Source organism: Erpetoichthys calabaricus, chromosome 2, assembly GCF_900747795.2.
Source record: "Erpetoichthys calabaricus chromosome 2, fErpCal1.3, whole genome shotgun sequence".
Lineage (NCBI taxonomy): Eukaryota > Metazoa > Chordata > Cladistia > Polypteriformes > Polypteridae > Erpetoichthys > Erpetoichthys calabaricus.
This window is the reverse complement of record NC_041395.2, coordinates 283,277,527-283,302,725: the sequence shown is the minus strand read 5'-3', so window position 1 is coordinate 283,302,725 and position 25,199 is coordinate 283,277,527. Positions and strand designations below refer to the sequence as shown.

At 38.0% G+C, this 25,199-nt stretch overlaps 1 protein-coding gene across 2 annotated transcripts in view; it reads right to left on the bottom strand.

The window, feature by feature from the left end:
• Nucleotides 1-655: 655 nt before the first annotated feature.
• The window catches only part of zfyve27 (zinc finger, FYVE domain containing 27), a 126,049-nt gene continuing 101,505 nt past the window's right edge, over nucleotides 656-25,199 (bottom strand). For both annotated transcript variants that reach the window (XM_028795653.2, XM_028795654.2), the window contains 3 exons: nucleotides 8,255-8,301; nucleotides 7,661-7,742; nucleotides 656-1,660 (listed from right to left, as the gene is read on the bottom strand). In XM_028795653.2, the coding sequence (XP_028651486.1) occupies nucleotides 1,590-1,660; nucleotides 7,661-7,742; nucleotides 8,255-8,301 (200 nt within the window). In that variant the 3' untranslated portion in view covers nucleotides 656-1,589. The remainder of the gene's footprint in view (nucleotides 1,661-7,660; nucleotides 7,743-8,254; nucleotides 8,302-25,199) is intronic.

The following is a 25,199-nucleotide window of genomic DNA, read 5'->3' as shown; positions in this document are numbered from 1 at the left end:
TGATTGCAAATCTTTGTAGATTATCTGAGCCTGAACTCAATGAAAACCGCTATTAAGTATACTGTACATTGAATTGAACTTAATACATTAGTTTCCCATTTGTTTCAGGATTTATAAGGTCCTGCACAGAAGGCTCTGAACTCTAGAACCGCACTGCTTCACCTTCACAGCTCTGAGAGGCGCTCACCCTTCACTGAAGCTGGGCAGTAAACGAGTCCAGGGTTTTGATGTACTAACTTTGGCAAGATCTCAATCAGTTTTTGTGGAGAACTCTGTCTAGCTTCGTTTGTCTGCCTGTATATATTAATCTTACTTTTTATAAAATTGTCATTCAATCATTCAAACTGCAGCCTGCCTTCTTGAGCACTTATTTTTCAATAAACATTTGTTTTAATGTTAAATGAAAATGTGGCACATGCTTATATTATCTTTCTCTTCTGTGAATGGTCATGTAATTCTTTCAATCCATGTTATATAAATACTTGTGTAATTTCACTTTGTATTAGTATATAGAGCAAATTGTTACAAAAGGCACCGTGCAATCAGTAAAGGATGATATTTACAAGAAATTTTTATTTAAAAGCAGCCACTACAATAAGAGCTCTGTGAAGAGACTTGTTCAGACATTCACAACAAAAAAGAAAATACACACCAAAACCGTCTGTGTGTTTTTATTGAGACTACAGCATCTCTTGACAGACAATAACAATAAAATACACAAAGGAAACAACCCTTAAAAGCAAAATAAATAGGCATCAGTAAAAATGTAATAATGTCTGCCAAACCTAAATGCTCATCCTTTACTCTGAAACTCTGTACTGCTTAACTTTAAATTTTCCAACTTTCCTTACACAGTTAACAGAATTTGAAAGGATCTGTGATGATGTCTCTCACAGCTAGCACTCTCAGTGTTGACAACTTCAAAGTTATTTTAGAATGTCAAGGTACAACTGAAAAGGAAGAAAAATGTAAAATACAGCAAGATAAAGATGGTGGCTCCCCAACATAAAAGCACACAAGCAGCACAACATTCAAATGAGAGAGTGATTGAGCAGTTGTTATATTTACATGTACACTTGGAACTACTTTCTTTATGGATCAGTGACATTTTAACAGCAACTACTACTTTATGACTGCTTCATTTGCAGAAAAGCAATAAATCATTATGGTGAAGACATCTTGTTAATATTTTTGAAAACCTTTGTAATAAATAAAAAAGAAATCTTCTGGCGTGTTTAGAATAACCACCCCACAGCTGTCACCACCAGGGATATATATGCATGTGGCTTATATAGCCACAGACAAGTGTGGCTTCACAAAGGAAATGACATCAAGGCCCTCTCACAGTCCAGCAGCTTTACTGCAGCCTTTTCCAAAAAAGAAAAAGAAAGAGCTGACCGTATGGATGACCTTTGTGGTTAGAGGAGAAGCCAGCCTCTGTCCTGAGTCAAAAGATGAAATGCAGCACTAAGCAACTTTAGCTGAAAAGCTTTTCCTAATTCTGGATTCCCAGAAGAAACAGTGTGGAAGAGAAAGGAGGTAGAGAGGGAGTGATGAGGAGAGAGAGCGACATACACACAGAGAAGGTCCTATTCTTTTTTGCTTAGGGTCTGATTACAGGAATTGCAGACAAATACGGTCTCCCTCTGGGCCTCTGGAGCTGTGATAGAAAAAAAGAACAAAAGAAAAGGATACCGACCAATGTTTAATGCTGAAATTACAAAAATAATGACAATAAATCACTCAAATCAAAATTCATTTTTCTAATTTTTACTAAACAGATACACTATATCAATCATTAATAATGAATTATGGTATTGCAAGTTCATAGAAACAATGTTTCAAAACATTTTCAAAACTTTTACAGATTTATAATGATTATGTAGCTTCATTCAATTTATCTTTAGCCAAGTTTTCTTTCTTTTTAGTAATTATGATGTATTGTTATTTGTTATAATATTTTAATATTTATTGGGCCCTTGTAAAAAAAGCAGAAAAAACTTTAGTTGGTCAGTTAGTTATAGTAGTTAGTTTGTTTGTGTATTAATTTGTTCTACCTAAAATACAATCTCTCGTTATAATGCCAGGAAACAAGGACAGCAAACCAGCAGGCTTCTTGATAAAACGCCAGTCCTGGTTTACCAAGTAACTCTTTGCAGGTCAACTGGTTTGCCTTTCACCAAATGAATAAAAATGGTTTGCTGTACTGGCCGTGAAAGGTTAGATAAAGTTAGCACAAAATGCATAAATATCAAAATTATTTAATGAAAAATGTATGTTTGTGAAAAATTATGAAACAATCACCAGTTAATCAATTAAAGAAACCCTGGAGAATTATTTTGAATACTTTCCTAATAAAAATATTTTATAAACCTGTCATTACATTTGCTTGCCCTTGCCATAGTACTTGTTATTACATTCAACATTTTTGGGTGGAATTCCTATACAGTGGAACCTCGGTTCACGACCATAATTCGTTCCAAAACTCTGGTCGTAAACCGATTTGGTCGTGAACCAAAGCAATTTCCCCCATAGGATTGTATGCAAATACAACTAATCCATTCCAGACCATACGAACTGTATGTAAATATATATTTGTTTTAAGTTTTTAAGCACAAATATAGTTAATTAAACCATAGAATGCACAGCGTAATAGTAAACTAAATGTAAAAACATTGGATAACACTGAGAAAACCTTGAACAACAGAGAAAACTAACACTGCAATAGTTTGCGCTATAGCGCTACCAACCGCTGGCTAAAAACACTTTTTTTTTTAATGAGTTTTATGCACAGGGAAAAAAATGAACATTTGAAAAAATCCGTAATTTAATAAACCACCAAGAAAAGTAACATTACAACAATGCACGCTACGAACCGATCGCTGTAAACAGAAGTGAAAACAAAATCAAGCACAGTGCATTCTTTAACTGCCTTCCTATCTTATGCTTCCAGCTCTCTCTCTCGCGCTGCCTGTGTGTGTGTGTGAGTGTGTGTGTGCGTGTGTGTGTGTGTGTGTGTGTGCGTGTGTCTCGCTCTCTCGCTCTCTCTCTCTCTTGCTCGCTGCACAGGAAATACATAGGGAGAGACTGAACATGTACAAACCGAAAGGGAAACTGGCTTGTTCGTATACCGAGTGTGTGGTCGTGAACCGAGGCAAAGGTTTGGTGAACTTTTTGGTCGTAAACCGATTTGTATGTGTACAGAGACGTTTGTGAACCGAGGTTCCACTGTACTGAGGAACGCAGTGACAATGAAAATAAATTGCAAAAGTTAATATTTTTGAGTTACTGAAGTAAATGCCTTAGAAAGCTTTTGGAAAGTTGTTTACCATGGACTCACGCCAGAAGCCAACCCAGCTTACACATTTACACTGTGGTTAGTGCTGTTAGTGCACCATGAATACGTGCCATCTGGCCATCAGAAGTAGCTCCTTACAGCATGAGCTAAAGGAAAACCAATATTTTCGGCTGTGCAGTGACTGCTTCAAAGCACTGAAATGGAGTGCTTCCTGGTGACATCAGCTGAGGTCTCCACTCAGCCTCCACCGTTTCTGCACAGCACCACTGCACACTTCACCTCTCCACAGTGCAGATCCTGCCAACTACACTAAGTGTTTTGCTATGGACTCACACTGTGATCCAAACGGTTCACAAATTTGCACTGTCGGTCAGCCAAAACATAATGCAAGAGCACCGGAGTTTACTAAAGGCAGTCTCAGTGTATGGCAGCATGGGAACCTATATGTGTTCTCAGGTAATGATCTGAAGTAGATGGTAACCGTGGCTTACAAGGCTCCTCCTGGTCGGTCAGAGACAAAGCTTACAGTGGTAAGGTGAGATACTGGCAAAGGCTCAGCTGGTGGAAGAACAGCACCCAGGGTGTCGAGGAGCAGTGTTCTAGAAAAAGGAGACCAAGGAGTGCTAACTAGAGTACTTGAGGGTAAGCTGACGAGACCAAGGAGTGCTAACTAGAGTACTTGAGGGTAAGCTGACTAGTCTACTCATGTGTCTAGGATGGTCATGTGGGGGATGGATTAGGTCTTGTTATTTTATTTTTCTGGCCATTTTTTATACTCTTCTATTGCATTACCCTACAATTATAATAAGATTTCCTCCTAATTACACAATTGGCCTCCTGCTCTCTTATTTGGGATCATTCACAGCTCGTGAGCACCTCCCCCTCACTGTCCACAAGATGTACATAATAACTAATGATAAATACCGTCAATTCCCATTATCCAAGGGAGTTACACAACTGAAAAACACCACCAATATGGAAACCGCAGATTATGAAACACTGCTGCAATGGGAAAAAAGGGGTTACGCTCTGATTGGATGCTAGCTCAGGGACAGACGGCCCTCTGCTCTTGCCCCTCTGCAGTTTCATCTGTGGAAACCTTGTTACAACTTTTATTTCCTCTATAGTTTAGTTTGATCAACTTCAAGGCGTTTCACCAGAGGCTGGGATCAACCTGCACCAGGGCCAATCTGAGAACCTCATTAAACCATCCAATCGGTAGTAGCAATGGGCGGTGTGTAACAAGGGAAAGAACTTAATCATTGTGAGTTTATGACCCACATTTACTGGAAATGTCTCTTTCATGGGGAATAACTGCAAGCCCTAGTCCGGGTTCAATGATTTATCAATGCCTCTTGGCTCCGGTTAGACAAACATTGATCCATTCAGTGCACCACACATGCAGCCCTGGACATCTAAAAACATCACAGACCTGTTATTGCTCAGTCTGAAGTTTTGCTGCTGCATGACAGGCCTCTCTGTAATTTTTTTTCTGCGCACATGACTGCGAATAGGCCAGAAAAAACTGTGTGTGTCTCAAAATGGTTTACGTTTTTGTAACTGCGGATAAGCAAAACCGCTGGAATGTTTAATCTGTGGATAGTGAGGATTAACTGTATTTTAAAAACTAATGCAAGTACAGGTGAAGCAGTTTGTTGAAATGTATCCAGTGAGCCAGAGGGTAGAATTTGAACTTACCACTTTGTAGTTTTCTGTCCAACTTTCTACTCATCTGTGTCTGCATTGATTATCTAACCTTGAAGTTGTTTAAATACAAAGAAGAACTAGAGTATTTGCATAAAATACAGTTTTGAAAGATTATTTGACTATTTGCAATTTATTTTACAGTATGTATTAAATATAGACCAAAATACAGGATGTTATGATCTGGGTGAGATTCCAATATGTTTTATTTGCAATATTCCTGAAATGTTTCAGGTTTTAATTCAGCATGTCCTTCTTACCCAGTAACATGTTTTTACAATAAGGAAAAAAGCAGATTAGAGGTTAAATGTATTACTGCATTTGCCTTAAATGTGTCACCATTCCACTTCTCTGGAATATGAAGTTAAAAAGCTAACCAAAACACTGCAATTTCTCATAATGCACAAAAATGTGTTAGCACCCATATTCTCCTCCCGTTTTACTTTATTCCCAACAATCAGCCTTTGTCACATTAACCAACTCCTTAAACTTGCAAAAATAATTAACAAAGCCTTAAAACTTTTTCAGCTATAACTATAAAAAGCCTCTGTAAAAGGAACCTGACCAAAACATGTTGAGAGTAACACTCCATTCACTGCAAAACACCTGCAATCAAAAACATATTAGTGTTAAATGGAAACTGTTTTCAAAATTTGCTCATTCACTTCCCATACCAAATTTTTCCATTACAGAGTTTGGTTAGCCACAGGCTATTCTGAGAGGGCTGGGCACAAGACTGTAGCAAATTCAGAATGGGAAGCCAGATCACCACAGGGCACAATCATTCTCACAATCACAAAAAGCCAATATAAAGTTGTCATTTACACAAATAGACGTAGCTATGTTGTATTTTCATTTTCCACCACAAGCCTGAATGGGTGATCACCTTGTGCTAGGATTTCTTCTCCCACATCCCAAAAATGTACATATTATGTTATCTGGCAACTACAATTTGGCTTATAGATTATATATGATTAATGATGTTGAGTATGAATCAACATAATTTGTGACATACAGGTATCAGCAAGAGTGAAAGGGATGGTCTACAGGATGGTAGTGAGACTGTTGGAGACAGTGGCACTGACCACAAAGCAGGAGACAGAGATGGAGGTAGCAGAGTTAAAGATGCTAAGATTTGCAATGGGTGTGACGAGGATGGATAGGATAGAAATGAGTACATTAGAGGGTCAGCTCAAGTTGGACGGTTGGGAGACAAAGTCAGAGAGGCGAGATTGCGTTGGTTTGGACATGTGCACAAGAGAGATGCTGGGTATATTGGGAAAAGGATGGTAAGGATAGAGCTGTCAGGGAAGAGGAAAAGAGGAAGGCTTAAGCGAAGGTTTATGGATGTGGTGAGAGAAGACATGCAGGTGATGGGTGTAACAGAACAAGATGCAGAGGACAGAAAGATATGGAAGAAGATGATCCGCTGTGGCAGCCCCTAATGGGAGCAGCCAGAAGAAGAAGAAGTATGAATCAACATGTGCTCTGCAATAGACTAATGTTCCACCTAATGCTACCATGTGGACACTGCTGCAAAAACAGGCTCTAGCTTCCCGACAGTTCAGGAAATAGACAGAAATTCAGATTGACTGTTTTATGGAAAACAATACAAAAATAATAACCATAACCCACTATTTTCAAGATTTACACATGAATTATTAAAGAGACCAGAAAGCCTCAGCTGATTAACGGAATGATACCAAGAACAATAAACAACCAAAAATATTTGGCTACTGCACTATATTCCACAGCCTAGAGTCTGTTTTCTATCTAAAAACTGACCACAAATTTTTGCAAAAGCTCTCGTTTAATACTTTAAAGTTATAAACATTATTAACTATTATATGGTGAGAAAAAAGAACATCAGCTAATGTAAAATTGTGGTTCAATAAAGGAGAATATAATCTTGATTGGCAACTCTGCACTTCATGTCTTAGGGAGTGAATTCTGACACTCTCTAGGGCAATCAACACTGAAATAACTTTTAAAATGTTTCTTCGTGTTAGATGAAAACATTTTTATTAAAAGCAACTTTTCAGTGAAAAAAACTGGGAGCCTAAAAGGGTGCTTAGTTTTGGCAAAAGATCACCAAGGGAATGAGGTCACTGTTTGCACATTAGAGGTGTGGCCCAAGCCCTTAAAAGTAGACGTTTGTACACTGGGAAGCCATGGCACCATGCAGAGAAAATCAATCACATATGCGCCTTTCTGCTTTTTTTTATTTGGTTGAGATGCTTAGAAATGCTCATCTTTTTCTTGCCATGATTAATCTTCCTGACTTTTTTTTTTTAAGGTAGCTGTCATTTTGGTTCTTGATACGCTAACTTTCAAACTTAAATAACTCATCAGCAGCAGCCCTGAAAATCTTTTAATGGTTTTCAGCATCATGGGCTAGCATGCATGAAAAACAATTACACATATAAAATATTAGGGGAAAAGTCATTTTCATACCCAATTAGTTTTTGGTGGAACGTAAAATTTCCTAGCATCATACAAGTCAGGACTGCCAATGTACACTTTGAGAAATAAAATCCAGACACATTTTAACCCAACTGAAAGCCCCATTAAAATTTAAAGGGAACAAACACTTCAGATGGGCACTGATGTAACTTCCATAAATGCAAAAGCTGAAAGCATGTCTGAATCAATACTCACCAGTAGCACCCATAGATGACCTTGGGACTTTGCATGAGCAGCATCGTGCACAAAAGCTGTTCCCACAGTTGCTGCAGTTCCGCTGTGAAAAAAGCATAATGACACCCCAAATATAAAAACAATGCAGGTGATGAGATAAGCCTTTAGCATTATATTTTCTGCTTTGAAGCTACATATAATTAGAACAATATTACAAGCAACTGAGTGTAAGAAACATTTTTTACAATAAAGAGAATTCGCTTCAGGGTCTACTGCCTCGCAAACTGAATTCTTGAGGTGGGGGGTTTGGATCTTTATCATGTGCTATTCATGATTCCTTTGGCTGAGCACTTCCTCTCAGTACATTACTGAAACTTGAATAGGCCCCCAAAGAAGGAAAAATTATTGTTTTGTACCTATACTTGTATTCTTGTCATAATAAGAACAACTCACAGTCTACCAAGCTTCTCAAATGACGCACTGGGCCCATCCGTTGCATTCACTGTCAGTCATAGGATCACATAACAAGCAGAGGCAGCACCTGCCTATGCCATGAAAAACTAACAAACCACAAAGTCATTCCTATCCACAAGTGAAATAAAAGACGATACTTACTCTCTTCTTCAGCACTGAGAAGACAGCATTACAGCTGGAACAATTGCCTGTAGGGAGAAACATAAGGAAACAATGACATGGGGGTCTCTAAAAAAATGGAATCTCTGAGGCCTCATCTAAAGGTAATTCTCCATTCTGAAGGCCACACTAGATGTTGCGTTTCCTTTGTCAATCAACACTGTCAATATTCTCAGTCACTGGATTGTCTCATTAGGTGTAGTCCTACCACACTCTCACTCAATATAGCAGTTTAGCTGTTGTAATAAATTAATGCTATTTTCCAGTAACATAGGATGAAAAGTGAGTCAAGCACAATTTCCACTGCCTCTTTAAAATGAGACATTCAAGATAGTCCTTTGTATCATCTTCAATTCTAACATGTAAAATCCATGTCAAAATAGTGTCAGTAGATTGACAAACGTACATAGAAACCTACTTAACAGGCTTCTATGAATGTGGTAGAATGTACATCTTTAATGAGTTGGATACGTGTTCATAAGACTTTGAAGTGATGGAGCAAGAATTCCAGGAAAGATTCAGTTCTCATCCTAAGGGGCTTCACACCAAAAGAATGCCCACGTTGAAACCACTTCACAGGCAGGAATGTGGAGATGACTCAGTTGCCTAAGGCAGGTTCACAGACCACAAAGGATTGACTCATGAGTACAAAAACTGGGGGCTGAGTGAATATTGCAGTGCCATCAGGAAAGTGCAAAATGTCCATAGATCTGCCCTCCTCTGCTTCTTTACAATGCATGCCTCTCTTGTCAGACATGACTTGGCATTCACGTTGCCCTTTTTCAGGGCACTTCATCTAACATGGTGCATAATTTTTCCCAACACTTCACTGAATGCCTGTGACTTCCAATCAATAATGTTCCAAAAAACAGTACGAATTCATGGCTTGTATGTGTCATTTATAAATTACAAATTAATTCATTATTATTAGAGAGTTTGTTTTTTGAAGATAGCACTTGTTTTCATGAAAACAATCTATAGATACTCCTTGCTTTTGCCAGCAGCCCAGCTCACTAAGCTTTACCATTATTTTTATTTTTTGAAGAATGTATCTCAAGCTCATATACAATCCATTCCCTTGGTTATTTTTCTGTTTTGACAATATATTATATATATATATATATATATATACAGGTAAAATTCCATTACAACGAACTCCCAGAGACCTAAAAAATATTTCGTTGTAACGAAAATTTTGTTGTAATGAGATTCTGTATTTGTTGCTATAGTGCTTTCTTTAACTTGCATCCAGGCATTTGCAATCATTTCAGTAGCTTCTTTCACGTTAATTTGAATCTCCTCCTGCCTACAAGTTATGCTGACGAGAATTTTTCTCAGCATTTCCTTGCGATAATACACTTTCAGGGTGCGAATGATGTCCAAATCCAATGGCTGAAGCACTGCCGTGCAATTGGGTGGGAGGGATTCAACGCGAACATTATCTAAATGTGGAAGCATGTTGTGGGCAGCACAGTTATCAATCAGGAACCGAATCATCCTTTTCTTCTTCATATTGTGAGGTTTCTGAACTCTTTTGAGACCTCACCCCAATGGTAACGACATGCTGAAGTGAGTCCCGAAGCGCGATTTTCATGTCTGTGGAAGCTTGTTTGTCCTTTGCCGGGGCAGGGTAACAACAGGCTCATAGCGCTGCAGTGAAGCACCACAGAAGCAAATCATAAAAGATCGGAGTTACGTTATAAGTCCCTGTCTTGCACCCCAAAACATGAGGCTGAGTCTCAGTACTTTCAGCTTTATTCAGCTGGAAACAGGAACGGCACGCTTATTTATTGTAGCGTGATCTGCCACTCTGCTATACACAAACACAGCAGATCAATGATCAAGTAATCCTTTTACCTGCATTTACAATGTTCCTTGCATATCACCCATTGATATCTTTTCTGTTTGCTTTGGCGGACAGACGCAGCATAGCTGAGAGTCGCAGCACAGCTTTGAGCCGGATGTTGCTCCAGCAACAGATAAACAGTCTTCCATAGACACGGAGTTTGGACTTCGGAACGCTCTTCGGGCAAGTTGTCCAGTTGTGGGAGGTCCCAAGAGAGTTTACAAACCTGACATTTTCTTGAATGAGTGCCGCATTAATAGGAATGTTTCTTGAACGAACATCACTGAACCACATAAAAACTGCTTTTTCGATGTCTTCAAATGCAGCAGTTCACATACATTTGCAGCCCGAGATTTTTCTTCTTTTTTTTGCTTGGTCTTTCAAGAAAGTTGACAGCGTCGATAGCGATAACGAAATTTCAAATTCACTGGCAACGTCTTTTTTCTTTTTGCCGCAATCGAGAGCTGCAAAAAATGTAAAGTTTTTTTTTTCTAATATGAACTGTTATTGTTTTTTCGTGTCTGCCGTTTCTATAGGAGGGTAACAATGTGTTAAATTCCAATGGATGTTTTTCAAATGTTGACGAGCAATAAGCAAAAGGTATCACTGAAATCCGCAGGAAACAAGAAAGGCAAATAAAAAAAAAAAACAGTACAAGGAAAGTTTAAAATGTACAGTGTTTCTGTTTGGGGGATTGTTGTGCACAATTGAGCTGCGGCCACAGAACTAACTGCTCTATGGATGATTCATTCAGGCATTTCAAGGTCTTTTGGGCACTTCGTTGTAATGAAAGTATCTGCTGAATGTACTTTGTAGTAACGAGATTTCTATAGACTCGCGTCATATGGGGAAGCTGTCAGGACCATAAAAATACTTTGTTGTAATGAAAATTTCGTTGTAAAGATATTCATTGTAACGGAATTTTACCTGTATATATATATACAGTACCTGCGGTGGGCTAGCGCCCAGCTCGGGGTTTGTTTCCTGTCTTGCGCCCTGTGTTGGCTGGGATTGGCTCCAGCAGAGCCCCGTGACCCTGTAGTTAGGATATAGAGGGTTGGATAATGGATGGATGATATGTATGATGTATATATATATATGTATATACAAACTATATATGTATGATGAAAACTACAAATCTGATTTTAAGAATATAATTTAATTAGGCAAGCATGATAATGGTGCTTGCCTAATGGTACAGTAGTTTGTCACATCATCTACAGTTTTTAGTCACTGTCAATGGAGTTTTCATGTTCCTCTTGTGTTCAGGTCAGGTCAGGTCAGGTTGAGTAGCATGCACTGGTACAGTGCTTTGCCACATCCAGCACATGATAAAACAGCTTGGGATCAGACAGACATGTGGTCCAGTCCCACCCTCCGGAAATGACCCTCTATCTGCCACAGCCAGATATTACGCGGGCATCCCCTTGTCCTGGTCCAGCCACTCAGGTCTTCAACAATGAGGATCCTGGGAGCTGGATCACCCTTTGGGAATGTGCCTCATTTGGGACTCCGTGAGCAACAGCTCATTTGAGACAAAGTCAAACCAGCAGTACCCAAGGATTCTCCGAAGAGACACAGTACCACAGCAGTCCACTCTTTGTCTCAGGTCACTGGATAGCATCCATGTCTCACAACCATATAGCAAGACAGGAAGCACCAGGACTCTAAAGACTTGGACCTTTGTCCTTTTGCACAGATATCAGCAGTGCTACATACCCATTTCCAGCCAACTCATTACATCCCATGCTCTCTCAATCAGTCTATTGACTTCATAGGATGAGTCACTAGGGACATTAATGTCACTGCCGAGGTAAGTAAATCTCTCGACAAGGTCAACACTCTCTTCACAGACAGACACACAACTGACGGCGGTGCCTAATGATCATTAAAAGCATGGAGCTTGGTTTTTATCCAGGACACTCGCAAGCCCAGACACTTAGACTCCTTGCTCAGTCTCTCGAGAGCTGCGATCAGAGCCTCCATCAACTCTGCAAAGATCACAGCATTGTCAGCAAAGTCAAGATCAGTGAATCTTTCTTCATCAACAGATGCCCCACAGCCGCTGAACCACACGACCCTGCCCAACACCCAGGAGTAGGAGCAAGAACAAGAATCAGCTGGGGAAAAAAGCAGAAGTTCTGTCTCCACTCTGCACAGCACTCATCGTACCAGTGTACAGACCGGCCATGATATCTAGCAACCCTGAGGGGATCCCGCAAAGTCTCAGGATGTCCCACAGGGAAGCTCAATCAACTGAGTTGCACTCTTTATGAAAATCGACAAAGACTATGTTTGCACTACACAAGAACCCTAAGTGCCAGGATGCGGTCAATGGTAGACTTCTTAGGCGTAAGACCAGACTGCTCTCTGCTCTGTCATTGGTAGGTGATCAAGTGATCTTGGATCCTATTGAGTATGACGCATCTCCCAAATGGAAGCAAAGATTATATGCAATGCCAGGAGGACAGCCTTACCACCAGCCTAGAGAAGTTCACTCCGGATACCACAGATCCCTGCAGACTTCCCTATCCTCAGCTGGTTCACCACCTGTGCAATCTCAGTGTCACAGCTAATTGGAGGAACAGCCTCAATAATCATGGATCCAGAGATATCCAACATCCTCGCCAGAGGATCAGCTTTAAAAAGCTGCTCAAAGTAGCCAGCCCACTGGGTTACAACTGAAGTGTCATACGTAACAGAATGATGTTAAATTAATTAGAAAATCTGTAGGGGAGTGTGTGAGAGAATGCGCTCTGCAATGTACTGGCACCTCACCTATGGTTAAGCCCTGGTTGCCAGGGTACACTCCAGCTCCTGTGACCCTGGACAAGATTAAGCATGTCTGATAATGAGTAGATGAAAAAAATTGAGATTTCCTTAGGGAAAAATATAAATCACATCATGTACATCACCCAGTTAAACAGCAGTGATGTTTTCCCCAAGCGACTTATGTTTAGAAATGATATTCAAGTATTCATTTATACAAAAGCTTAAAAACATTCATGTGAATTAGCAGGAATAATATGGTAGGTGAGTTAATGTGTCATCACAAATGAAATGAATAATTCACATCTGTACTTTTTCCTTTAATTATTAAAATGCACCATAAACTTACAGTGTGGTATGAAAAAGTCTGGGCACACTTGTTTAAAATGTCTGTTACTGTGAATAGGTAAGTGAGTGGAAAATGAATTGATCACCAAAAGGCATAAGTTAAAGATGACACATTTCTTTTTAGCATTTTATACAAGATTAGTGTATTGTTTCTTTTTGTACTATTGTACAGTGGAAAAAGGAAAGAAGCACTGCAAAAGTTTGGGGACCTCAAGATATATGAAGTCTAAGTTAACTTTTAGCAAGGTATTAGACCTTAATTAGCTCATTAGGGATATGGCTCTTTCAACATTATTTTATCACATGCAAACTGTGCAAAACAAAGCTTGGACCTTGTGTTGTGGAAGTACAAGTTGAGACTAAGTTTTTGTGGGAAAGACTACCTACATTAATGTAGCCATATTGCGTATCTTCTCTTTAAAATGTAACAGAACGGCATGGTGTGTGATAAGAGGTGGGATTTTGGTTGCTGTAATTGCATGTGCTTTGATTTCAACATTATGGAGCACACATTTCAAGGCTGCCTTTATGATAAATGAGAAAGCAAATGGGGTGAGGGGGAGAATGGTTTTGCTGCCATTATGATGTTTATGTATGGGTAAGATTATACAGCTTTACTCAGCCAAGTCTGCTCAGTTTTTTATTTGGGAGTGATTAGAAGGGAGGCAGCATAATTGTATATGAACAGGGGGTTTCTGTTGTTGCTGACACATGTGGGTGGCTGCAGCTAATTTCAATAAACCATAATTCTACATTAAATTAGAAAATGTTTTGGAACAGTTTCAATCAACTGCAGGCAGTGAGGAGTATCATTGTGTGATACTCCTAAGATATGTTATCTATAAAGTGATTTATAAACTCCAAAGGTCGTGCAAAAATACAATTTCCCCTTGGGGTTAACAAAGTCAAGAAAACACAATAGTAATGGTAATTGCAAAATTGTCATAAAAAAAACTGTTACTCAATTAATTTTATCAGTCACACAGGCAATTCGGCATTTAGTTAAAGGTGAAAAAACTGAATAAAACAGCTAACAGAAGCAGTGATTTAAAAAATCCTGCTCTTACTGACATTTGGCCAGATAGCTTAATCTCCAGCTGTATGGAGTCTCTGAAGTCGCCCTGTGTCTGTGTGGATTTGTTTCCAAAAATAACAATTTTCATCTGAAAAAATACACATTTGTTAGGTTAGGTGATTTTAAATTATATCACAATGAGTGAATATAATGTTCATGTGAGTGTGCTCCTTGCTGAAATGACACCCCATCCACTGTTTGCTCCTACCTTATGTTAGAAGAAGCCATTAACTAGTCTGGTGCGATGATATCATGTTTTGGTTTGGTGTTGTGAATTACCACAAAACCCCTAGAAGCCACTCTGGTACAGTTCATATTTTGACTTATTTACTCAATGCCTTCTGGTGTTTAATTTCTTGCTAGACTTCATCCTATGGCCTTTTCAATCCTAGCTCAGCCGCCAAGAGGAAAAATGAACAGCTCAGCTTGGCAGTGTTGCAATTTAAACCATAGCTGAACCATACGCCTTACATAATTAATTATTCCATCTAAGATTGAGATCACTCTTAGGAGTTTGCATGAAATAACTATCCACCTGCCGCTCACTGCCCTACTGTGGACTGGAGATACAAGTGTCCTAAGCAGCTTAAGTGTATGAACATCTTCTGTAGCCCATGGGCAGTTAGCATTGCTGTTGTTTGTGACATGGTAAAAATAGCACACTGTGAGAAGTTAACACATTAATCATTATAAGTCCTTAGAACTTTGACTTGGTTAAGGATGTGTTGAGTCATGGGTGCTGATCCCCCAGTGCATGCTTTTGCTGATGACATTGTGTTGTGTAGCACCAGAAAATAGGAAATGGAGAGGAAGCTGGAAGAATGGATAACAGCTTAGGAAGATAGAGGGTTGAAGATAAATAGGAAGAAGACAGAATATATGACGTGTAATGATGATCAGGATTCAGAAGTTAGCCTGCAGGGAAAGTTTCTGAAAAAAGTGAAAAAGTTTAAATAGCTAGGATCAGCGGTAACCCAAGATGGAAAATTACATGCAGATATAACCCATAGAGTGCACTGGGGACTGAACAATTGAACAAAAGGTATCAGGAGTATTGTGTGTATAAGAATTAAGGTGAAGGTTAAATGTAAGGTTGTAAGACAAGCAATGATGTATGGAGTTGGGACATGGAGAGTAAAGGGAGTGCAGGAGAAGAAGTTAGATGTGACAGAAATGACAATGTTGAGATGGATGTGTGGAGTTACAAAATACAGAATAAGAAATGCGACAAAACAGAAAGAAATATCTAAAAAAGTACAGGAAAGTAGGATGAAGTGGTTATGGACATTTGATGAGCAGAGACAATGAATATGTGGGCAAAAGAGTGATGGGAATGAAAATACAGAGGAAGAGAAAGTGAAGGAGTCCAAATTGGAGGTGGATGAATAAAGTAAAAGAAAATCTGAAGGAAAGGCGAAGAGGTGAAGGACCGAGCTGTTTGGAGAATGTTGATCAAGCACATCAATCCCACATAGAAGTGGGAAAAGATGAAGAGGAAGAAGAAGACAGCAATGTGTTCCATTGAGTCAATTTTACATTGTTGGGAGAATCTATTAACATAATGGCTTCTGTATTATAGATATTATGGATATTGCAGGCATATTTGCTCTAGTGCTATACAATAAAACAGTGTAAAACTAAACATCATAGGTGACAAAATGTTCATATTTATTATTACCTTTTCCTTTACTATGTTCCTTTTTCTTCTAACCAAAATCTGAAAACCCAGAAGTCTGATCATTACAATGTGAAATCCATAAAAACCTGATGTCACACTATATGACTTCTAGTTATTGGGTATATCAGAGCACAGATGCTGATCTCGTTGCAGGACAATATCAAATTAAATGACTAAAAAATCCCTGGTAATATCACATTTAGCAATTGTGTGCTGATATTCCAGCACAGTCAAGCTCACCCCTTTATCTGATAGCCAATAAGTAGCATGCTACCCCACAGAGCCCACGCTGTATAAAGGGCTAACAGCTACAATGAATTCAGGCACAATCTCTGCACCTTTTTTTTCTCTTTTTACATTTTGTCATGGCACGAAAAAAAAATTGAAAAAACAAACAAATAAGTTTTTCTTCTGTTTGAGAGATCCAAAGCCCTTGTGTTCCATATTCCTCATCGGCATTATATGTATTATACTTGAAGGTGACCATTCATTGGTTATCAACTCTCATGCACAGAAGCCCATGTCTTACAACTAAAGACAAAGTCAAACCTGCTTGAGTTTATTGGTGCAAGTTGCGGGTCATGTCACATTATGCGACTAGCTTCATGGAAACACACCACTAACTTCCTCTGACTCGCTAAGATTATATAAATGAAAGCTACAACTGAAAAGCGCTGTCAAAGTTGCATAATGTGACATACTTGTAAATCTAACATACCATACATAACTTAGAAAGACACAGAATCTAACATCCCAGATTATGGCCTGTCAGGCTCCCAAGTTCTTCTGATGCTGATTTTCCTCGCTCTCCCAAAGCTATCAGTAAACACACTTTGGCTTTGTGGCTGCTCTGTGTGTGTAACTGTGTGTGTGAGGGTCAGATCATACCTTTTCTCTTTCTTTCATTGTAGACCAGCTTTACTATCCTTTGACACACTATTTGACTTTTACGCACCAATGCCAACTTTATTCTGTTTTGAATTTTATTATCATTGTACAGTCAATTATTATTATTTTACTTTTTCAGGACTTAATCCAACTCAGAGTCAAAAGCTTATTTTTCAACCATTGTATACATTGTATGAACAATCCTTAGACGGTGCAGCGCTCCATCTCAGAGCACAACCACTCGCATCTAATTTGGAGCTGCCAATCAGCCTTACCTGCATACTTCTGGGATGTGAGAGGAAAATCCACTGAGTCACAGACAGGACATGCAGACTACACGTAGGCAGTGGCTGGGCCAGGATTCTGGAGCTCTGAGGCAGCATCCCTAACTGCTGTACCACTATGCTACCCTCAGTGTTTATTTCCCTGTGGTTTATTATCTGTTTGTAAGGTCTTGAATTAGTCTTTGCTTCTTTCAAGTTTAAATCACAATCTTTTATATATTATGATAGTATTTTTTGTAAGAATCTACGGTATATAAGGAAAAACACCAAGACCAATATACTGGGTAATAAGAGTATTAGCTAATAGGTACATTTTTGGATATCAGACTATGAAAAAAAATTGATTATATTAAAACATAGTCAAGTAAATAACAAAGGGAAAATCTAAAACCCTTCTCAAACTGAAATATGATATCTTTAAATTAGTGGTTTATTTGGCCCAACTATATTACAAGTCTCATAAAGCAATGTATATTTTAATTCCATAAAACGCATTTAAGAAGAAACTTTACTTCTGTTACTGCATGGTGAAAACTACACATTGTTGTAGTGGTTAGTGCTAGGGTTAGGGTTAGTATTCTGCCAATTGCACCATCGCCCCACATCTGAGTGCTTACTGTATGTACACAACCATGTTAATGATTGGGGTGTACAGTAACAACCCATCTACAGATGATTCTTGTCATCTTCCAGGACAGGCACCTGCTCCTGCAACCCTGAATAGGATAAAGTGGGTATGAAAATGGATGGATGAAGAGAGATTGTTTTCTTTTCACACTCTAGGAAATTAGCCCTTAAGTTACAGGAAACTTAAAATGTGTGTGTAGAAATACCCATTTGCTGAGTCTCTTTGTGAAGATGTACCAAATGCTGCCTGAAAAGCTCTTGATCCCACTGACTCAGAATGTAATGTTTGGTCAGGAAGTGGGTGTATAGTTAACACTTACTTTAACATTTATTTAGCTGACATTTGCTTTATTAAATGTGACTTGCAGATCACATGTATGAGAGGTTAGCTTCAGCAGCTGGACCACTGGAAGTTTATTTGGTTAGGATTGGTCCTGTTATCTTGTGGTCTGCAGTCTAAAGCAACTAGGCCACCCTGTCTGGTATAAGCAATGATAATAAAGCTTAACAATGCCATTTCACATTTTCAGGATTTGAATTTAATACTCTAGAGAGATATTTGAAATGTTTGGCAGAATTTTTGCGTAGCACATGCTGTTTAGTCTTCGCTGATTTGTGGTAGGTGGAAACGCAAAAGAAAACCTAAAAATTTCATTAGAATTGTCAGTGAAATAGAAACACACACTCGATCACATCTTATGTGCTTGGTCATTATTAGTACCAAAGATGTTATTAAATGGAAATAAATAATTAAGTCTTTACAGAGTTGGTACTTCAAAGCTTGCTTTTCAAGATGGTTGCAAACATCGCGAAAGGCAGCTCTTGCCAGTTTTAGCTTTGCAGGGCACAGGGCTTTTTCGCTCCACCCACAAGGGTGGCTGATGTATGAAGTGCTACTTTAGGCAGTCTCCTCTTCCACAGCTATATTTTATGCCAGAAATCTGCATGCAGAGGATTTCTCTAAATTGGGTGTCAAAGACAGAGCATGACAGAGTCCACCCCAACAAAATTCCATTATCCAGCAGTGTTTACCACACTCAGACGCTAATGGGAATGAATCAATGAAATAAAAAAGAAAAAACAGTGACTTTTTAATGCTAGGCTCCTGCGATAGAGTTGGAACACATGTTTTAACCTCGTTCATTTTTTAATGATTGTGGGAAGTTCTCAATTTCTTAGGGAATTTAAGGGAAAAAGAAAATCAAATACATATAGCAAACAAACACAAAGCCATGCTCTGTGCTGTTTAACCCGTCAAGGTGTCCTTTACTTGAGCATGACCAACACTCAATGACATTGCTTTATTTACTTTCCATTAACCTAATTTATTTGTTTTCCCAAGTTAACCAAATTTCCTTTTGAGTTTGTTCAATCCATACTACTAATTTAGATAATGGTATTTATTAAATTTAAATGCTATTCTTCTTTTCTGAGAATCTGATTTTCTAGTTTCTCAATGCACAATGGCCATAGTATACAGAATTCACTGCAATTTGAACTAGATATGGCAAGGGTCTTGAAATGACTAAGAAAGTTAACCTAATGAGAAATCAATGAGGATAATTAGGCAAAAAAGAAAAAAAGTATATGTAATGAATCAGAAGCAGTGGTGTAACTTTAAGCAGTGCACATTGGGGCATTTGCACCTGGGCCCATGATGACTTCATGGTTGTTGTTTAGAAAAATGTTGTTATTAACATGCTTGCCGACTTTACATCAGAATGAACATGTTAATGGTGTTAGTATTCCCACAAATCCATAATGTCTAACTAGGAATACTGACTTTTAAGTAGCTTTATAGGCTTGACGTATCTCTCTCTGGTGGTCATGGTTAAGTTGAATTTGAGTTAATTTCACATGAAAGAGGCATCATTTATTTTTTTTGAATTAGGGCCCATCAAATTCTACTTATGCCTCTGCTCAGAAGGAAATAAAAGTTAATTATACAAAAGTTTTATACTTAAATGCCCAAACTGGAAAATGTAATGTGAACCACAGTGTAAAAACCATTTCAAACATTTTGGACTAAAATGATTATTTCAGAAGACTGATAGTAAACATTGATGTCATGTAGAAAATACAGAATAACCAAATACTGGCAAGCTGCTGATATTAAGAACGTTTAGCTCACATTCTAATGTTGCACCTATAAATTTTTGGACACTTTTTTCTAATTGGGACTACAAGCAGCAACAGTAATAGGCATAAATTATAATGTGCACAATTCCTCCTGAAGAAATTAATCTGAAAATGTTTGTGTAGGTTTTCTTTTTGTAAGAAAAGAGTTTTCAGAACCTGGAAAAAAGAAGTCAGCTCAGCCCAGAGGAGGCAGTGATACTAAACATACAAGTATGGATGGAAAAATAATGCAAAGATAAAAAATGTGATGCATCTCATGCTCCAGTGATTATGCTCAATTTCAGGATAAACTGTATGTGAAAAAATACAACAACAAATTATTTAGACAACAATCGTCAGTATATGGAGGCTAGTTCTATTCTATGGTGGTATTTATTCTGTATTGGATTTGCATGTTCTCCTCTTACTTATGCAAGTTTTATACCACAGTCCAAGAATATTGTGTCAGGTTAAATGGCTACCATCAATTAAGCCAGTGTGAATGAGTATGTCCCCTGATGCACTAATGTCTAATTTGCTGTCTTGCCTCTGTTGCCACCAGACATGCCCTAGGTCCAGGAGTAAAATGAGCATAAAAAATGACTTAACAAAAAACTAAACATTATTGTCATTCCCACTCTTTATTATGGAAACCATTGTGATTTTTTTGCTTTTTACATGTGGAAATGTAACTTAAAAGACACTTCTATTTTTTTCCAAAAGAAACTCTTCTGAATATAAAAGCTGCTTAAAATTACCTTCTATAACATAATAGCCATTTGACCCAGAGATCTACTTGACATATTTCAGGGCTAAAGTTATAAGTGACTGGTCTCTACAACATAAATCAGAGATTAAATTAAATAGTGACAGGCAAATGCATGAGAATAATGTCATTTATAAACATTCTGAAATCCTAATATTTTCAGACCATCGAAGGGAAGAAAAAAGGAAAAAAGTGTTATTCTTTGATTGTGTATTAATTGTCAAGTCTTAACACTGAAGGCTTTCACTTAATATTTTAAAATTTTACAGGAATATTCTAATGAATGCTATGAATACTGTTTACTATTATGTGTAAGCCTTGCCAGCATATGATTAACATATACATTATAAGAGTTATATGATCTGCATGGTGGCACAGTGGTTAGTCTTATTTCCGCACAGTTCAGGAGACCTTGGTATGAACTCTGCAATCTTTCTGCGTCTGTGGGAGTTTTTCTACAGGATCGTAGTTTTCCTGCTACACAGGGGTTCTGGTTACTCTAAATTGCTCCAGTATGAGTGAATAATGCTGTGTTTGTGTTAATGCACTTGATGGATTGGCATTCTATCCAAGGATACTTCTCCTCCCTTGTGCATGATGCTGCTGGAATAGGCTTTGGCCTCAATTACTATGAACTGTATTAAGAGGGTTTGATAACGGATGGATGAGAGTTTATGTGGCTGAGTGGCACCTTGGTAAAGTGGTTAGCACTGCAGCCTTGTGGCTCCAGAGGCTTTGATGTTAATTGTCGTGAGGCCACTTCTCTCTAGGTCCTCAGGGGTTTTCTTCAAGCACTCCATGTTCCTCCCACAGCTCCAGCAGGTTAGTCTCATTGACTCTAACCTGTAAACTGGCCATGTAGGGTGGGCGTGTCCTGCAAAACCGTGAAGTGGCATTCCATGTACCTTGGGGAAGATGTTATACTGGTAGTAATACTACTGCTTACAAAAATGATGAATATTTGTTACATTTTGACTATAAATAATATTACATTCCCCCCCCCCCACCCCATTAGGTGCACTTACATAATGTAATCAAAAAAATTGATAAAGCCAGAGTCAACAGCCCCTTTTGCATTAAAAACTGGAATGTAAGATCAGCATAGAAATGTTTGTAAGGTGATGAGATGGGTCTGTCAACTGTGATCACACCTACCACAAGAGGATGCACATTAAACTTACGAAAACAATTAGATAGGGTTGCCTAGTCGTGACAGTATGGCACAACAAGAATGGCTCACCATTTATAAGGACAACTAGTGTTTTTGATAAGACCTATATTGTTTGTCATTGTGGAGCTGAGTCTACTGTATTGTGGTCCATGCTGACCATTAAGATGTGATAGTGATTTTGTTGGGTTATAAATTGATCTATTTGTATGGAATGATTACAATGAAAATTAATAAAATAAAAATATATAAGATGTGATAGTGGGAGGATACTGGAAAAAATGGTTGTGGGAAGGCTATCATGCACACCACTAAAAATCTGGACAGACTAGAAGAAAAACAATACTGAAGAATCAATGAATCATGTATATGGTTCAAATGATAATGTCAGTTTTCAAAAGCAATAAAGGAAGTAAAATATCAGCCATACCCATTCACTCACTGTATGAAGAAAATAAATGTTGATTTGGCTCAGCTCACTCCTGTGTGAGTGTCTGTTATAAATAATACAGGTTTCCATTGCGCTACTATGTCAGTTCTTCAAACAGCAGTAATACTAACAATCGTTACTCATTCACCAGAGAATGTAATGTTTGATGCAAGTGTCATTTTTGCAATTTCTTGTGTCATAAAAAAAATATTTCTTAAGTTTAACAGACATCTTTTTTTGTTCAGGGATAGAACATTCAAGTGTGTTTGTTTTGAGAATTCACATCATATATGAATTAAGACAGCTTAATTACAGAATGAAAAGCTCTGCCTGGTGTTAATGACAAATTAAAAATATTAAATACATATAATATTGCTTTTGCAAAAAATGTCCAATTTAAATCCTAAATAATACTGGCAGGCAAAAGTAAAAAAAAAAAATCAGCAACACAAGTTGCATTAACAGTTAAAGAAAAAAAGTAGAAAGTGCCATTCTTGGGGTCTGTTTTAAAGTGCCTTCTAGAACTGAATAAACATCTGCATCCTGCATTCCTGACAACTTTCTGCACACTACAACCAAAAAATAAGACAATAAATCCAGCGTGCTTCTATAAAGAATAATAAAACATTAATTGAGATCTAATAAAAAGACCAAATAATAAACCAATTTAAAAGACATATTTCAATTATATCTAATGATTTAATCTAAGAACTCTTCACACATTCCGAATTATGTTACATTCTTCAGTTTCCTTGGGAGGCAAAATTAATTCAATTAAAAACAGTGACACAGCTCACACAAGTAAGTATTATTTGCAATTTTGAAAGCTGTGAGTTAGATACTAGGATGCACAACTTACTGTATCATTTGTATCCTAAAAGTTTGCCAATTACAAATCTTAAAGTGACCTATAATATATAGTTTTTATATTGTCCTGTGTTACCTAAAATTCATCCACCATGTTGGTTGAATGTAGTTAAAACATTTTTAGGTATTACACCATTCATCACTTTTAACTGGCTATGAGTGTGTAACTGGCAGGAGTTAAATTTTATCTCTCTATACTGAGCCTAAGGCTAAATTTATTTATGGTTAATATATTTAAAATCATTTCATCCATTCATACGTCCATTTTCAAAACCCACCTAATTCTGGCCTGGCACTTGGAACCTCTCCCAGCTTTAAAGTTAGTTTATTGCATGTGAAAATGTAATTAGGGTTAAAAGATATACTATGTTTCTGAATGAAAGAACATTTCAGACTAACAGCATACCAAACTGAATTTTACTTATATATTACTCAGACAGGGAGCTTGGTGTCATTTTGGTTAGTACTGTTGCCTCACAGCTCCAGGATACTGGGTTTGATCCATGGCCCCATTTCTTTCTGTATGGAGCTTGTTTCCCTGTTTCTATGTGGCGTTTTCTCTGGGTACTCTAGTTTTCCTCATGAAATTTTCTAAATATGTGCATGGTAGGTTCATTGGTGACGAAGCCTGTCTAAGCAATATTACTGTATGTGCACAACAAGAATTGCCTCTGTACTAGGGATGCCAGATAAAATGTCACTATTCAAATATAATTAAAATTAATTTGAAAAAGGTCTTATTCAACTGCAAAAGTTGACATTCAATTGTCAAAAAATAAGATGGGTCCAGCTGGAGACCTCCGCAGTTCCATGGCTCAGGATCTTTGCTGAACAGCCAATTGGACTGCATGTTTATGTGTGCTCATCAAACCCTTGCACAACCCTAATCTTAGCCATAGTGTAAATAAGCGCATTGCGTAATGTCACATGACATATAATGCAAAGTGACAATCTCCTCAATGGAGTGGAATTCTGGTGGTCCTTAACAAGACTCCTGGGGTGGCGCAGCATGGAGAAAGAGGGGCAACACGAGGGGGGAGCAAAGAATGGTTTTGTTTTACGCACGCTAATTGACATTGAGTTACTCCAGACGTTCTGCACAAAGCTGCAGTATTTTACTGATATGTTTTTGCACTTCACTTCACCAATCAGCCTTTTCATAATTTTAAATAGTTAGCTTCTTATCTTTATTAGTAAAACTTACAGCCAGACCCCAGCACAATGTAGTGTTTTTGATCCCATTTTACTGCACTTTGATCTACAGTACAACTGTATACACAGCAGTTTTTCTAAATGCTTCTACTGTGCACTAAAAGTATAATTTTGCATTTGATTCTGCCCCATTCCCTCTTAAGCACGAAGGCACTGTCTGTTGTTTACTACAAAGGCCTTCTTATTAAAGCAAATGGAAAAAAATAAATAATAAATAATTCTATCCATGTCCCACAATTAGTCTATGTCTTACATGGCTGCTGGCTTGACACATGATGCCTAAAACAATGAGGTGTAATTTAAAACATTCAGGCTACCTTTATTAAAATATTGCTCCATGTATAAGGGAGAAAAATGCAGACAGACTGTGCAGACCCTGACTTGATGCTGTGACAGTCTTGTTTTTCTGAGTGAGTCCACAGGTGCCAACTGGCTTTTTATTCTGAATGCTGTAATATTAATGGCACTCTGTTGCTGCCTGTTGGATACCTCCAAAATAATAAAGCAAGTCTGCCTTCGACCTGCCTAACTCTTGTCTGCTCTTTTACTTCACTCACTATTCTCACACTGTCACTGTCCTACTAATTGACTTGTACTCCTCCGGATCTTAAACTACACTGCCTGTGCCTGTTTGACAGCAAGACACGTCACAATACGTTTGCACTACAGGACTCCAGCTGAGTGTTGTAAGCAGGAACCCTGCCATAATGTCATGAGCACTTCATTTTTGCAGATGTATGAGTAAAGAAAAGTAAAAATATTAATAATAACATATGAAACAGACTAATACCACAATAAAGCTGTCACCCTAACTGCAGAGCCACTGTTCCAGCCCTCATTATTATTGCCAT